The following is a 16,096-nucleotide window of genomic DNA, read 5'->3' on the forward strand; positions in this document are numbered from 1 at the left end:
GAGCAGAAGGGGAAAGAGGGACACGGAAGGTAATTTTGGGTGTAAATGTGCTCTGGACCTCTCTGAATGCATCTGGACAAAGCAGACATGCTGCTGAGCCAGGCAGGGTCATTATCAGTTGGAAACTGACTACCAGATAGAAAATGAAGACAAAACAATTATATCATACTGTCAGATTATGACAGCACCAATAGTGCACATCTTGTTTATGTTGCCGTTGGGATGAATGATCTTGCACTTCTATGGTACCAAAGTCTCTACAAAAAAGTCAAATGCTATAAATAAAACAAGTCAAAAGTATATTAAAGATTCTTCCAATTTATTATAATGTACAGTTATACATTGCCATGACACAAATGTGACCACCATGTGGATGGGGTGCAGTATGCAAAATATTAAAACAGCCATATAAACAATATCAGAGGACAATGAATTCCTCTTCTCTATGCCGCTGTACATATGGGATCAATAAAGTATGCACCATAAAACAGATACCAAGCCAGTGATATAAAACTGCACAACCAGTCTTTACTGTGAAATTAAGGAATCCATTTCAGAACATAATTTTCACATCTTATGTTACATATTTGACAGTAACAATCTTTAATATTCACACACAACACTATTTGAATGACATCAACTTAGACGTTTATTCAAAGGGAAAAAGGGATTCCAGCATTGTCAAGACTAACAAAACTAAGTACTTGTCAGAAATATTTATTCTATCACGTTAGATCTTTCCCATTCACCAATTTGCAGTCAATGGACAAGACTGAGGTGCTTGTATAGATGAAGGGTGAAAAAATACTCTAGAGAGCATCAACTTAGGCATACAATTTGCAGTGGCATCTGCTACATATCATCCCTCTGGGCACACATTTGTCAAATAAAGGCCAAGGCCATTATTTTGTCAGGTAATGTAAAAAAAAAAGAGAGAAAAAAGTTTGTATTCATGATCCAAATTTTACAGTTTTTTCATTGACTTAAAAAGCATAGCCAAACACAGAATACAGCAATCGTTACATGTGTTTTACAACATTAAACATTTTCTGCTGTTCGTTGTTCATATTTGTCCTTCAGGGCTTCTCAATTAGACTTCCATTTTTACACAACAAATTCATGCACTGGCCATGTTATTGAAGTGGCAGATCTAATTGAATAGCTATACAATTCAATGTAACAGTAAAATACAAAACAAAATGTGCTGGATGGGATCATTAAAAAAAACAAAAAACAAAAAAAACATTGACACATACACTTCATGAAATAAACAACACAACTTCAGTACTACTTTCCAATGTCTTATACAAAGTTAGCTTGATCTAAAAAGCATAAAATATATTTTTACATCATCACATACATTAAGACATGTACCATGGCCTAGCGGGAAGTTTGTCGGGTTCATTATCTCTAAGCCCCCACGCATTTCCCTACTGCTGGCATTATTGCTTCTTATGAACAGGGAGCTGGATAGAGAAACAATGCACCACAGTAGAATGAAACTCTGTACATTTGAATCATCTCTGATATCCAAAATTTGTGTTAGCCTGTTTCACAATATGCAATGCTAAAGGATAAGGCAGTTCCATTTTTTTAAGGCATTGCTGCTTTGAGACATACTGGACCAGAGGGCGAGTTGTGGATTTTGATGTCATCAAGTCAATGGACATGATAAACTTAATATATTTTTATAGGCAATGATAGGATCCCAAAGAGAGGGGGAAGCGAATCTTGTTTTTTGAGTGTTGTATGTTCGTGTCTGAGAGAATCTCAGTGAGCTGCAACCATCATTAAAGTCTGCTTAGCAGTTGACCAGAGGTCAAAGCTCAAACAGAGATCAGAGCAGAGGTGTGTGGGTTTGCTGTGACCATCTCTCATTGCTGGTAATTTCCATACTGGCCCTGTGGGAAGAAATGTGATTCATATTATTTAACATTTTCAAAAACACATAGGGAAAAAGCTTATATTCACAAATCTTAAAGAGGGTACAAACAAACATCTGTGGATTCAACCATATACTGCAAACCATGATTTATGGCTGCATTTGCTGATATTGACCAGCAGGTGGCAGCATGGCCTCACAACTCGTGAGCTCTAATTTCTAACTTGACACCTCAGGTTTGGGCAGCAGCATGGCTGAGGATGATTATTAACTAGTGGATAGTGCTTTAAGTTAAATAAATTCAGTGCAAGGACAGTAGCAGTTGATGCATTTCTAAACAGGGGTCGAAGTATGTGTTTGGTATAAATGGAAAATAATTTGTAAAATGATTACTTAACAGTTCAATATAAATAACATTTCATTTCAAATATGAGTTTAATAATTTAAGCACAATTATTTGTTTTTTTCATAGATTAAGGACACATCAAAGCATGTAAGCTCTTGGCTGTGTCACTGTGAACTAAGCATGCTGTGTTTCTGGACCTCATGACAATTCGACCCCTGGTTACCAACAAAATAAAAATATTAAAAAATAAGAAAATAATCAATCTTTTAGCATAAAAGAAAGAAAAGAAGAAAATGGGAGAGAGATAAAGAAAAAAAGATACAGAAGAAACATAAATGCAAATTAAGGCTAGGTTGTCAAATGTCTAGATTGGACGTTGAGGTCTTCACAGCAACCATTACCTTTGCTTCTTACAGAGCTAGTCAGGGGTTCAAATCCCCGGGTCTTTATTTCCTCATGTGCCCCTGAATATTCAAAGATAAAGATATCAAAGTGTAGCTGTGGTCCTCACATAAGACCAAAAGAAAATACAGGGGAACAAATAGATCTTCCTTTAAACACTAGAGCAGTCTGCATCAAGTTTAAGGAAGAATCCTGTTAAAGCCCTCATATCTCCCTCAACTGGCATGCCACATTAGCCAGGATATATAACTAAGACTCAAGTTAACATGTTAAAGACAACAGTAACACATACAATGTTTTGGAAAGAATAAATTTAACCCCGAATATGATGACAGCATGCATAAAATAATACCTTTCATGTCTACCTTCTTACTTCACTCACAATGAATATAGTCTCACAGAGAATAACAGAAAAAATATACATCTAACTTTGGCAATCAACATAATCAGTTAAGTCCTGCTCTATCCAGCTTTGGGAGTATACTCACCTGGTCATAGCCATAAGGGCGTTGCTGCTGGCCCTGTGGGGGTCCAGGTTGAGGGGGGCGATAGGCTCCATACTGCTGTCCCTGGCCCTGAGGATAGTTGGGGTACTGTCCTGGGGCACTTTGGGAGGGGCCTGTGACAAATATTTATATTTCACTTTAAAATTATGCATGTATGACAACACAAATGCTTGAAAATGCCACTGAGCACAGTCAAAAAACGTCCAGCTAAACTGTGGAAGTGTTCGTTTGTAGTCACAATGTAACTCAATAATCTAAACAATAATCAGTGTGCAAAAAAACCCTTCCTTCTTGCCTAGGTGCTGAGTCTAAAACTGTATAGTGATTTCTGCTCAAATTTAGGGATAGAGGGAGCATTCTACAGTGGTGCGAGTCTCTGAGAAGCTGTAATCTTTTGACTTATTGCAATTTTCAGTCTGAACACCTGCTTAGAAAGAGGTTCATTTGTTTGAGTCTAGACCTGGACTCAAACAAATGAGCCCAGTGTGAAAGCAGCCCAAGTTTTTCTCATTAACTGTTTCCATCTCCCACTTGTTACTTTGAGAACTCTAGGGAATCCCTGTTAGTTTACCATCGCTAATGGGTTGCAATAAAAATCTTTTTTTTTAAAAAGTTGATGGATGACAAATAGGATGGTGGGTATGTCAGACACATTTGTTTGGGCTGCCTCCACAACGCCTGACTCAGTAATGAATGAGAAGGAGTGAGTCAGGCTGGAGCCAGGCAGTGGTTCCTTAATGCAAGGAGACATCAAGGAGATTCTGTTGGTCTTCATTAGAGGAGCAGGCTTCATTAAGAGAAAAAAAAAAAAAAAAAAAAAAAAAAAAAAAATCACTTTATCAGCCCCCATACACTGCAGCTATCCATGCAGGCGCTGTGAAGGACCGCGCAAAGCTTGACTGGGGCTGAAGTCAAATGAGGCCCACGCAGCATCGTTAGACGCTCATAATGTCTTATGCTGTTGAGCATAACCTTGTGGGGGCCTGCGAGAGAAAGCATGTGTGTGTGCCAGATGGATCTCACCTCACAGCCTCTGCCTCTCTGCTAGCTCATTACTAACATGAGCTTTGGCTCAGACAGAGGGTGAGTGATGGAAAGTTCCAGTGAAAAATGGGACGAGGAGGGAAAAGACGAAAGACCTGCAAGACCTCCAATAGTAAATACTGCATGACAAACATTATTTAGACATCCCATGTAATTTGGTTAAATCCTAGAGCCACCACATTAAAAAATATCTGAAAATTAGAAAATATAGGTAGGGAATAGGCACGAGTCAACTAACAGAATGCTTCTCTCTTAAACGTTTTTTGTACAATAGTCTGTATATAAAGAATCAAAGCACCTCTCCCACTCCCACAGAACAGTGTGTCATATCAAACTGAAGCACCAGGAGAAATGCTAATGTGGTGCCAGCCACCACTACTGATTAAATTTCTCTTCCACCAAGCTTCAATCCCCTAACCATTCATTAAGGTGGTCCTTTAATTCCTTGCTCTTGATGATGTCTTGACATGTGTCTGGCACAGTTACGCCAGCTCGCTCAGGAAGAATTATTATTCAACAGTTTAAAAAAGGCAGCCAAAGAGGCCTGATAGCGTCTCCTAGAGGACAAAATGCTTCCCTTTTCGAGAGAGGAAAACTCACCGTAACCCTGCTGCTGTGGTGGGTAGCCCTGCTGACCTGGGTACTGCTGTTGAGGAGGGTAACCCTGCTGCTGGGGAGGGCCTTGCTGATATGCTTCCTGCTGCTGGCCATACTGGGCATTACCTTCAGGGGGCAATAGCAGACAATGTGAGCAGCATGTTGACAAGTACAGCAAACAGGCAGACACTGAAAAAAGACTCCATATAACTGCAACTCAAGAAATCAATTAGGAACTGTACCTGTATTTGCAACACAACATTATTTGACATATACAACCATAAGATAAATACAAAAGGCAGAAATGACACACACACTATAGAAGTGCAGAAAATTCAAGTAGGGAAAGGATTCTTGGCATGCACAGCTCAACAAGCATAGACTGCTTTAACTCCTAATGAGTGTCCAGCAACAGCTCAACTCATATACAAAGAGATGCATATAACAGTGTTTTGAAAGGTGCAGTTTTGAGACAGCCATGTTATTGTATTGAATGTTTGAATGTGAACTTGTTTTCTTTTTTAATTGTTGAATTTCTTTGTACCAATAGAAGGGATGACATTTGTGTTTGAAAGGTCAAAGGAAAACAGTGTAGGCAGCAGAGGAAAAAAACAAAACAAACAACAAAAAAGTAAATGTTAATTGGGCAAAGAAAGAGAAGGAGTTGTTTCTCACGAATCTGTAATCATCACAGTGGCTGCTACCGTAATTTTTCTCCTAAGCAAACCAGCATAGAGAAAATTGCAGTGTATCAATTTGTTCATTAAAATACGAGTATATTGGTTCATTTTATTTTCTCCAAAAATTGTTGGTGGCTCATCACGCTCAATATCACTGCTCCTTTGCAAATCACAAGCATTATTTTCTGCATGTGCACAAAACATGCATATTTATCAAGAATGGCAGTCCCCTTTAAACTGGTACATTATGAAGTACTTACTGAATATAAATACATTAAATGGCTATTACTAGTAGTATGCTAGTCATAGTAAATGTATAAATTGTGGCGTTTTTTCATGATAATTTGAAGAATTAACATTTTACTTGAATAATATTTTGATACAGCTTCGTCTTTCCAAGACACTGACTACTAAGTTTCCAAGACTCTGTCCCTGACTTGGCACCTAGCATGACTGGGGGTGGAGTGGGGGTGGCATTACAAGATTAGGTAAGTACTAACTTATCCATGACTGCAGCAGCTTTGGGAATAGGGTACACTCTGGTGTGTGTGAATGATCACTCAAAATCAGGTATTTTTTTCCTTTATTAGAGCCCAAAGTCACTTTAGTTTCCCAGAAAATAATGAAGAAACTGAAATTTTGGTTTTGTAACAGTCTCTTGGCATCATTTGTGTTTTAACACAACTCCTGGGTGGATTTTTTTGGGTTGATTTTCTACAAGTGACTGGAGGGTTCTCCTACCTTCTGAGGCTCCCTGTCCTGCGTGACTGTACTGGTCGCCATAGTAGTCTTCCTGCCCTGGGTACTGCTGAGGGGGTCCTACATACACATACACACAACATACACACAAGTAGATTCAAGGTGTTGTCGGATCGGATGTTTGAGGGGAAGAGTAAAGAGGATGGATTCCTGGCCGCTACTCCTCGTTAGAAAGCTTTTCGTTTTGCTCCTTGACTAATTTTTAAGTTATTGGATGCTTTAATTAACATCTTGAGTCAACAAGATGTCTGTGAGCAGCAGATGTGGAAATAGAGGAAATTGAGAGGAACAAGAGTAAGAAATGCAGGAAGGTGGGTTAGGGAGAAGAAAGACTGACACTCACAACTCGCACACTTAACAGACACACACTCTGGGGTAGTATACCTTGTTGTGGGGGTCTGTAGGGGGGCATTGGCCTCTGCCCCATGACATGATTTCCTTGGTTGACCTGGCCCATCATGCCCATTGGGTTTTGTTGCCCTTGGTAGTGCTGACCGCCACCACCAGGAGGCATGTTATACTGCTGGGAAGGAGGCTGCTGGTGCATCATAGGGCCTGAGGTACACCAACACATTTCACTCTCAAACTCTACAGTGGAAAACCCAAACTACAGCAAAACAGCATTTAGTTTATCAAATAATTCAGGTGAACAGTGTGCAGCAAGCACTGTTAAAACAGATGATAAGGCACTAGAAATCAAGACAACAAAGTATAGACTCACAAACATTGTTGTTTTACCTTGATTGGGCTGCATGTTCATGTTTGGCCGTGGCCCATAGTTTCCCATGGGCTGGCCCTGGGTCATGTTCATTTGGCTCTGAGCTGGTATGCCCTGGGAGGAAGGGACAGCGTGATTGTAACCACCCATTGAGCCGTGGCTGCTGGGGGGCATATTCATAGAGCCACTGGGCATGTTTGGGGGCTGGTTGGGGCCTGGTCCGGGACCTTGCATGGGCATGTGATTAGGCCCTAGAAAACAACAGAGATTATTTATGATCACTGTTAACAAAAAAACAAAAACAACTACAACACATAAATATTTAGTACACATTGAATTTCTGTCCTGTTGTGTGGGTATGCTGTAAATTGAGAGAGAAAATCGCTTACATTGATGACATGTTAAGAGATTGGAGGTTCACCCATACTGCAATTAACATCTGTTGCCTTCACCTCTGTCTAACCAATTAATTTGCGTTTCTATCTTCTTTTCACTCACTCCTCTCTCGCAATATTTCAAACAGATCCATCCACAAAAAACTGCAACTAAACATCTGAAATTTAAATGTGGACAGATTTGTATTAAAAACGAATTTAGCAGTTGTTTTAAGGTTTTATCACCCAGCACTTGCGAGCCAGTCAGTCATTCAGTTCTGAGGAGGGAACATCACGATGAGGCCCAGCTCCAAAGCAGTACCATAATATTGCAGGCCAAAGCTCAAGTGTGTATTAACATGCCAGTGAAAAAATGACATTACAGTGGCTATATTTTCTGGTTTCTGATATGGTGTTCTGGTCTTTCATTCTTTTAGAATATACAGTATATGTGCTTTACTGAAATCAGTCCCCTTTCAAAACATCAAAGAGTTATTTCAATGGTTCGCTGAAAAATAATAAAATATATGAATTTCTAAATGAAAATCTAATAAATGATCTATAGTACTTGAAGACAGGATAGCCATAAGGAAAAGAAGTCCAAGACCACCAGAGCTGGCAACTGGGTGACATCATCTTTCAGCAGAGCGACCTCCCTCACAGTTCTGTGTTGTTGCTAAGCAACCAAAGTGAGACAGTGACTGAGGGAGAAGAAGGGTAAATAAAAAAGAGAGAGATGAGGGAGGGATGTTAAGAAGGATGGGGGTGGGGAGGGTCACTTACCAGGCATCTGTCCATTCATCTGGTTCTGCATGTGTGGGGCTGGAGGGCCACCACTGACCATACCCTCAGAGGGCATGTTGTGACCGTGAGGAGGCTGGGGAGGGGGTCCACTTTGGTTCATCCCACCAGGGCCCATGGGCATGTTTTGAGTGGGTGGCTGCAGGCGCACAATAGACACAAAAACACACATTAGCAGCAGTGCTACAAACACATCTGAGCCTGGGCCTCAAAAGAGAAAACTTAAGAAAAGAGGCAGACAAAATAAAGTATAGCTGTGATGTAACACATTTTAAGATAGTGCATGTTTAAAAGTTTAAAAGTGCATGTTTAAAAGTGAAAATAAATAGTAATACATAGTCACATAATCACTGCCCTTAATTAAGTCACAGCCAGAAACGGTTGTAGGACTGCCATTGGAGAACACACTGCGAGCCCATAAACACAAATATCGACCAAATTAAACATGTCATTGCTGGAATAATAGTAACTCCAATCTGAGCTACTAAAATTTTACATATGTTGGGGTGATACTCCTTGAGCAATATCTACGCTAAATAACACTCATTCTTTAAAAAGGGTTTAGTTTTGAAGTTCCATAAGGTTGGTGGATGTTCAAGAGACAGATTTTTAATAGTCAAATTAGTGCAGCAAAAGCCAAGTTATTGGATTTTTTATTTTAATGTGTAAATCTAACAGATTTCTTTGATATGAGAGTGAACTTAAAAAGGGATTTTGCACCCAACATAAACAGCTTGACAATGGCAATGGACCCTTTCAGGGAGTATACATTGTTTAGTCTTGGAAATTATACATTTCAATTAAACATGTCAGACTCGCTGACTGAAAATAAAGTTTCTGAGTGAATGTGCTGATTTATTTATTTAACATTCTCAAATTTCAGCTGACCTATAAGTGACATGTTTTTATGCTAACCAGATGCAATGGCTGACCACATCATCTTACCAGGTAGAAAAGACACATTTTTATGCACAAATTCAGTGGCAAGCACCATGGACAAATACTCACAGCCGGAAGGAGAGACTGCATGTTCTGATTGGAGTCTGCTATTGTGGCCAGGTACACTAAATTTCTATGCAGCATCTGTTGATATCTGTGGAAGTGGAGGGTCATCAATAAAAGCGTTGGGCCAACATAAACTTGATATAGTAACAATGTATAGAGAACTAAAAAATATTTTAATAACTTACTGTGAACACTCTGCTGTTTTTCCTTTGCTCTGAAAGTCCATTATACACTGAATCAGCTGGTTGTTTTCGTCTAGTAACTGCAAAGGAAAAGCAGATTTATATCACGTTTATGCTATCAGTGAGAAAGATTTGAATATAAGGACACTAAATCACTAAGTATGGTTAGTCTTTGCATGCTGATGGTCAGTCCGCCGTGATTTGAGCATAATGGGGGGCATGAAGGGGGGGCGTTTTGTGAAATCTCAGTGTGCGTTTCTAGCTAACAAAAGACGCTAGCTAGCTATCCTTAGCTAACAAAACCACAGGCCTTCATTCATTGAGAACACATTTATACGGGAATCCTTTAAAATCGTCCAAAGACTCTTCGTCTACACATGGCGTCGTCGCTCCAGAGAGGTTCATATTCACCGCGCTTTGACCCTCCAACGCTGCTCACGATCTATTCAATGTTGGAACTGGATGGGCACTGCTACATTGATTAGCTCATAGGCTAGCAGCAGTCTGCTACCACAGCCTCCATTCTGCGACGCGGAGAAAAAAAAGAAAAAGATGAATTACCTTTTGTATTCCAGCGGGTGTTATATCACCCTTCCCACGCTGCCTGTGAGGTGCAAACGCCACCGACATGGTGATACTGTTATAAAATGAAAGTGAGCAAGTGCATAAACGTCAAAATTAGCTCACACTTCACAAATCGGTAGAACTCAGATCAACAGTTCAGAATGGGGTTCAATTTCGAAATGCAGTGGTCCGTTTTGTGGAGGGGGGGGATATAACACATTTGATGACATAGTTGATCATTATGGTTTATTATTGATACGCAGGGATACGAAGCGATTTAATTTCTGTAAAATATGTTATGATATTTCAACATAATTATTAATATGGTAGACAATATACACATTTAAATTAAATTTAATTGATCTGTCTACCTATTTTACATATAATGGAACAGTCTAGATCTAGTCCAGAAGGCCACGGGAAATGGACTAGTCCACAAATAGGGGAACCACGCTCAGAGCTTTAATATATTTCTATAAAATATTGATAATATTGCAAGCAGGTTTAGGTCAATAATACCTGGTAACGACATTTATTTGTCATCGTTTTATGTGTGCAAATCAGCATCAACATCACCAAAACGATCACTAAATGTACCGACTAAATGAAACTTAGTATTGAAATATTAAAGTAGAAAGGTATTGAATTATGACGTTTACATTAAAACGATGTATTTCTCAGAGCAGTTACGCTGATCCACTGGTGAAGAATCTACTGTAGTTTTTATTTATTTTATGACAACTTTCCAGTCGCGGTCCCCAATCATGGTATCACCCTAGTTCAGAGGTCGTGCGCATGCGCTATTTTGAACACACGCTAGCTCCACAGACAGAACGGGTTGGTTGTTTGATGCTAACTAGCTGAATCATTTGGTTGAAGTCTCTCCCTCTTTCTTGTGATTGTACGTGTCTTGTAGCGCAATGGCGGCAAGATATGACAGAGCTATTACTGTATTTTCCCCTGATGGTCATCTCTTTCAAGTGGAGTATGCACAAGAAGCTGTAAAGAAAGGCTCCACTGCGGTAAGTCCTAAAATGAAACTAATGCTAAAGCTAACGTTAGCAAACGGCAGTTAGCCGATGAGCTAGCACCTATCAGACAGTTATTAGTCAAGTATTCCGCTGATTCTCTTGTTTAACAGAATCTGTGGTAATATTACGATTTTGGTGTGCTGCTACCTAATACGTAAATGTATAACCTCTATATTAGCATTTTAGCAGGACATAGACAAAATAATCAATATGGAAAAGAGATTATCATTAGCAAGCATTTTGTCGCTGTGTCACTGCCACAATAGTTTCAGTTTCAATGTGATAGGAAACTATGTGATGTTAACGCAGTTAGCATACTTGAATTTTGCTTCCCACATTTCTTAAACAATAACATCATCTTGCAAGGTTTGTGTTTATGAGTGTCGAAAGTACATTAAATCCCAATGATAGATCTCTAAATTTACCTAAAGCTGTTTAAGGAGCCATAGTAGTTGCAGCTAAGCTCCGTGTAATTGTAGTTTGTTTTAGGGAGCGTTGAGGGAATTTAATCTGATCGTAAAAATTCATGCAAGTCAATCAAAACCTGCGTTATTAACCTTTCAAACTCTTCAAAGTATATCATTGAAATTTGAGCGCGATAGATTTTGAACGATACTGGTAATGAACAAAACAAGGCTATATTTTCTACACACAAACTAAATTTCTTTCGGGGTTAATGCATTATCTATCTCCATCTATAGCTAATAATGGAGTATTTTAATATTCAGCCTGTCAATTTGATGTGGATTTGCTGACAATTGCTTTACAGCACCTAGTAAATTTGAAAATGTAAAGAAATCACTCTATTTATTTAATGTAGGGCATTGTTGATGGTTGGGCTCCTGAAATCTATTCAAGAAAGACTAATTCAGTTATGTGTGTAATTTTGCGCTGTAAACATCCTCAAATATCAAACATGAATTGAAGATAAGACCTGTACTTGGTTTTGCATGGCAAAGTTATCTAAAGACCTTGATTTAATGTTTCTGTTTCGCTTTTCACTTTTAAACTCAAGTAAAAGTAAACTTTTTGCTTATTTGAATTGCAAACCTCTGGCAGGGAAAAATCTGTATGCCGGTGTTTTGAAATTGATTTAGGCTGTTTTTTTGGGTGTTTTTTTTCTCTGCAGGTGGGAATCAGAGGAAAAGACATTGTTGTGCTTGGCGTTGAGAAAAAATCAGTAGCAAAGTTGCAGGAGGAAAGGACTGTCCGCAAAATATGCGCCCTGGACGAGCATGTCTGCATGGCATTTGCAGGTAACCCACACAACAAAACTGTTAAATCTTTGAATAATAGATCCCCTTTGTACGGTAATATGGCACAATGGACTACACCCAGTTATATGTTGCCACAGTTCACTTTGTTACAGTGCACTCCAAATTAGTTGTAACAAACATTACACCATTGCACATATCTGTATACCATATAATAGGATTTTGTCACTAAATTTTCCTGTTATTTTTTCCTTCTATGTTGTATTACCCATTGAGTCTCTTTCAATGTTTTGTCAGGTCTGACAGCAGATGCCCGTATTGTGATAAACAGAGCTCGGGTTGAGTGCCAGAGCCACAGGCTAACTGTTGAGGACCCTGTCACAGTGGAATACATCACACGCTACATAGCTACACTGAAACAGGTATTGAGTATGTTATCATTCATTTCTAATTTCTCTGAAGTTTATATTTGGTATATTGGTTTCACTTTGTATGCTCTATTCTATGACTGTGTACAGTTCTGTTTTTAAGAAATATCAAGTGAAACTGACAAGTTATATATTTGTTTCTTTTTTACATTGTAGCGCTACACTCAAAGCAATGGGCGCCGGCCGTTTGGCATCTCTGCATTGATTGTTGGCTTTGACTACGATGGGACTCCCAGGCTGTACCAGACAGACCCATCAGGAACCTACCATGCCTGGAAGGTCAGTGATTTTGTTCTTTGTACATTACTTTGTTAACTCTTAAGTGCCCAGGTACCCTAAAGCGATTACTAATCGATTTTTGTGTGTTTATTGTTGAAAAATTTTAGGCAAATGCAATTGGTCGAAGTGCCAAAACCGTGAGGGAGTTTCTGGAGAAGAATTACACAGACGAAGCCATTGCTGGTGACAATGAAGCAATAAAGTTGGCTATCAAAGCTTTGCTTGAGGTAAGCTCAAATTTAGTCCATTCCTGGATGTATTTGAACTTGCACACTTTATCAATTACATATATTGAAACTGAGTAATTACATAAGTGCTTTACAAGGTAGTTAACCCAAGATAAGATACATTTACTGATCCCACAGTTGGGAAAATTCATTGATACAGCCGCTAAAAAAATAGTGATATAGAAATAAACAAAAACAAATGTATACGACAATAAAATTTAAAACTAAATAAAAAGGACCCTAAAATGCAATTATAACACACACACACATATATATATAGACAACAATAAAATTAAAACAAACAAAAAAGGTATAGTCTCATGAGTTCCAAAGTCTCAAATCCTTTTACAAGATCTCAGACACTAAGCAGCTCATTATGCCTGAGGTATGTCAAATTTTGGAAGCAAACATTACACCATCTATAAAAAAGCTGAAGCTGAAAAGAGAGTGGCTTCTACACCAGGACATTGATCCTAAACATACCCCAAAGTCCACCATGGACTGCCTCAAGAGACGCAAGCTGAAGGTTTTAGAATGGCTATCAGTCCGCTGACTTCAACTTAATTGAAATCTGTGGGTAGATCTTAAAAGAGCTGTGCATGCAAGATGGCACAATAATATTGCAGAACCAGAAGCCTTTTAGTTAAGTTTATTTTGAACATGTTAAAATAGCGAAACAAAACAAATAGGCAGTGGTTTACTGCAAAATAGAAATAATAGCAAGGAAAATAGAAATAGAAATTTAAAAAAACAACATATACACATACATATATATGTATGTGTTTGTGTGTGTATATATATATATACACACACACACACACACACACATATACACACATATCTTCCTTCCATTCTTTTTTTTTTCCTTTGCTTTCCTTTCTTTCTTCCTCCTTTTTTTTATTTCTTACTTTCCTCCTTCAGGCATACAACAACCAATATATATCTAATGTTCGAATGGGTGTAGGATGAAGCAATGAGCTTTTCTAGTCCTACCCCTTTTTTACCCTTTTATTTTTTTATTTTTAGACTATCAGTCACTTCCAAGCTAAAGAAGAGAACAAAAAAACAGAACTAAAACTAAACTAAAACAAAGAGAATACAGAACATACAAACAAAATTATAAAATATTTTGCAAGGAAGAATGGAGAAAAAATCCATCCAAAATACTAGAACTGGAAGACTTTTAGCAGGCTACAAAAAGCATTTGCAAGCTGTGATATTTGCCAGAGGAGGTGTTACTAAGTATTGATTATGTACGGTGCCCAAACTTTTGCATTTTTATTTTTGTTCAGTTTATTACATTCAAAGTAACTGCATTAATGCTTGCTGACAATATTATTTCTTCCATATCCCAGAGTGACTGTGTTTACATCTTTTCAATTTAAAAATGGATTAAATATATTATTTGTCAAGCGGTGCAGTGTTATTATTTCATTTCCATGTGTAACTTGGCTTTTTGGGACCGGCTGAACCTGTCTTAGCACAGGCAAGCGCAGGAAAAAATTAACCTTGGAGCAAATGAAATAAAACGCTAATTTTAGCAGAATTATTTTTGCCTTGCATGTGTATCGTGAAATTCAGTAATATGTTTAGAAATGAGATGCAAGTTAATCATCCTAAAAATTGCACAGAATTTAAGTCTTTCTACTGTCAATCAACTGTATCAAATTAATTCTGAATTAATAAAACCCAACAGTCACATTAGCCCAGGACTTTTTTTGGTCTATTAATTATATTTCAATGACCTCAATTTTCTCTCGCAGCCTCTCAACATGAACCTAAGTAGGACGCAACAGAGGTCAATAAGTGTTGATTTGTTTTGAATTCGTCACATTTCTCACAAGTATTTCTCTCTTGTCATAGGTTGTCCAGTCAGGAGGGAAAAATATTGAGCTTGCTGTTATCAGACGGAATCAGCCACTGAAGGTGATCTTGCTATAAATGATACAAAACCTTTGTGTTCTTTTCGTACCTGTTACATGAAGGCTAACAGGTGTCTATTTTGGGTGTTTGCAGATATTGGAATCCAAGGAAATTGAGACCCTGGTGGCTGAGATTGAGAAGGAAAAAGAGGAGGAGGCAGAGAAGAAGAAGCAGAAAAAATCAACTTGAACAGTTAACCTTTTCTTTAATGCACTTGGATGACAAATAGCATATTTGGGTTGCAAATATTAGTAAGTTTCAGAGGTTTTTTTCAACTCGTCACTTATTTCATTGTAAAGACCTGAATCATAATTTGAGATCTATTGATAATTGAATGATTTGCACATCAGTGAGTGATACTGCACTAGATGCAAAGAATATCGACTTCTTATACTTTCAGCTATTTAGTATACTGATGTGTAAATGCATACACGTAGATCTCAAGTTATGATTTGGATCTTAAAATACACTTTACAGGATGCTTGATGATGGATCTTGTTAAAAAACAGCCATTTGTAATGTTCAGAATCATAATGAAACTTAATACACAATAAAAGCAGATTTGTTTGTAACATCTGTTTATGTTGATTACAAAACTATGTTTGAAATGAATTTGTTTAATTGCTTCAAAATTACTAGCTTGCTTCAAAGCAGAATGCCAGATAGCTTGGTTAGTGTATATGTAGTATACCATGAGTATTATTGTCATTACAAGTAATGCACTGACCAATGTCTTCGTGATGAGAGTGGAGAGTGGAAAAACAGAAATATTGGTTCCTACTTTTTTCTTCTTCTGATTATCCCACTGCAAAATGACTACTGCCATAAAGATAACTACAGTTTAAAATGCCACTCATGACTGTGTGTGTGGCTATAGAGTGCTGTGTTCTCTATTTATCAGCATTCTGTTGAATATATTAAAGGAAAAAGTGTCTTAGTAGGGTGTTGGGCCATAATTTGCCACCAGAACAGCTTCAGTTTACCTTGGTATTAATTCAGCAAGTATTTTGAAGCAAACTCTACTGGGGGGATGAACACCATTCTTCATTTGGTGTTTTGATAATGGTGGTGTTGAGCACTGTCGAACACAGCAGTCCAAATTCTCCTATAGATGTTCAACTGCTTTGAGATCTG

General features: G+C 38.1%; 2 protein-coding genes across 3 annotated transcripts; one reads left to right on the forward strand and one right to left on the reverse strand.

The window, feature by feature from the left end:
* Window positions 1-302: 302 nt before the first annotated feature.
* On the reverse strand, window positions 303-10,015 carry ss18 (SS18 subunit of BAF chromatin remodeling complex). 2 transcript variants are annotated; one of them, XM_062428718.1, is made up of 10 exons: window positions 9,858-10,015; window positions 9,300-9,376; window positions 9,118-9,202; window positions 8,092-8,248; window positions 6,955-7,185; window positions 6,601-6,771; window positions 4,781-4,903; window positions 3,119-3,249; window positions 2,630-2,692; window positions 303-1,901 (listed from the first exon to the last, which is right to left on the reverse strand). In XM_062428718.1, the coding sequence occupies exons 1-9, from the start codon at window positions 9,924-9,926 to the stop codon at window positions 2,675-2,677; spliced, it is 1,062 nt and encodes a 353-aa protein (XP_062284702.1). In that variant the 5' UTR covers window positions 9,927-10,015; the 3' UTR covers window positions 303-1,901; window positions 2,630-2,674. The 2 variants fall into 2 exon arrangements, with proteins under 2 accessions (XP_062284702.1, XP_062284701.1); XM_062428717.1 differs by lacking the exon at window positions 2,630-2,692.
* A 673-nt stretch (window positions 10,016-10,688) lies between these two features.
* Window positions 10,689-15,561, forward strand: psma8 (proteasome 20S subunit alpha 8). Its single transcript, XM_062429208.1, has 7 exons — window positions 10,689-10,882; window positions 12,021-12,147; window positions 12,403-12,527; window positions 12,690-12,812; window positions 12,920-13,039; window positions 14,903-14,965; window positions 15,056-15,561. The coding sequence occupies exons 1-7, from the start codon at window positions 10,781-10,783 to the stop codon at window positions 15,149-15,151; spliced, it is 756 nt and encodes a 251-aa protein (XP_062285192.1). The 5' UTR covers window positions 10,689-10,780; the 3' UTR covers window positions 15,152-15,561.
* Window positions 15,562-16,096: the final 535 nt, after the last annotated feature.

This window comes from Scomber scombrus, chromosome 11 (assembly GCF_963691925.1).
Source record: "Scomber scombrus chromosome 11, fScoSco1.1, whole genome shotgun sequence".
Taxonomy (NCBI): Eukaryota; Metazoa; Chordata; class Actinopteri; order Scombriformes; family Scombridae; genus Scomber; species Scomber scombrus.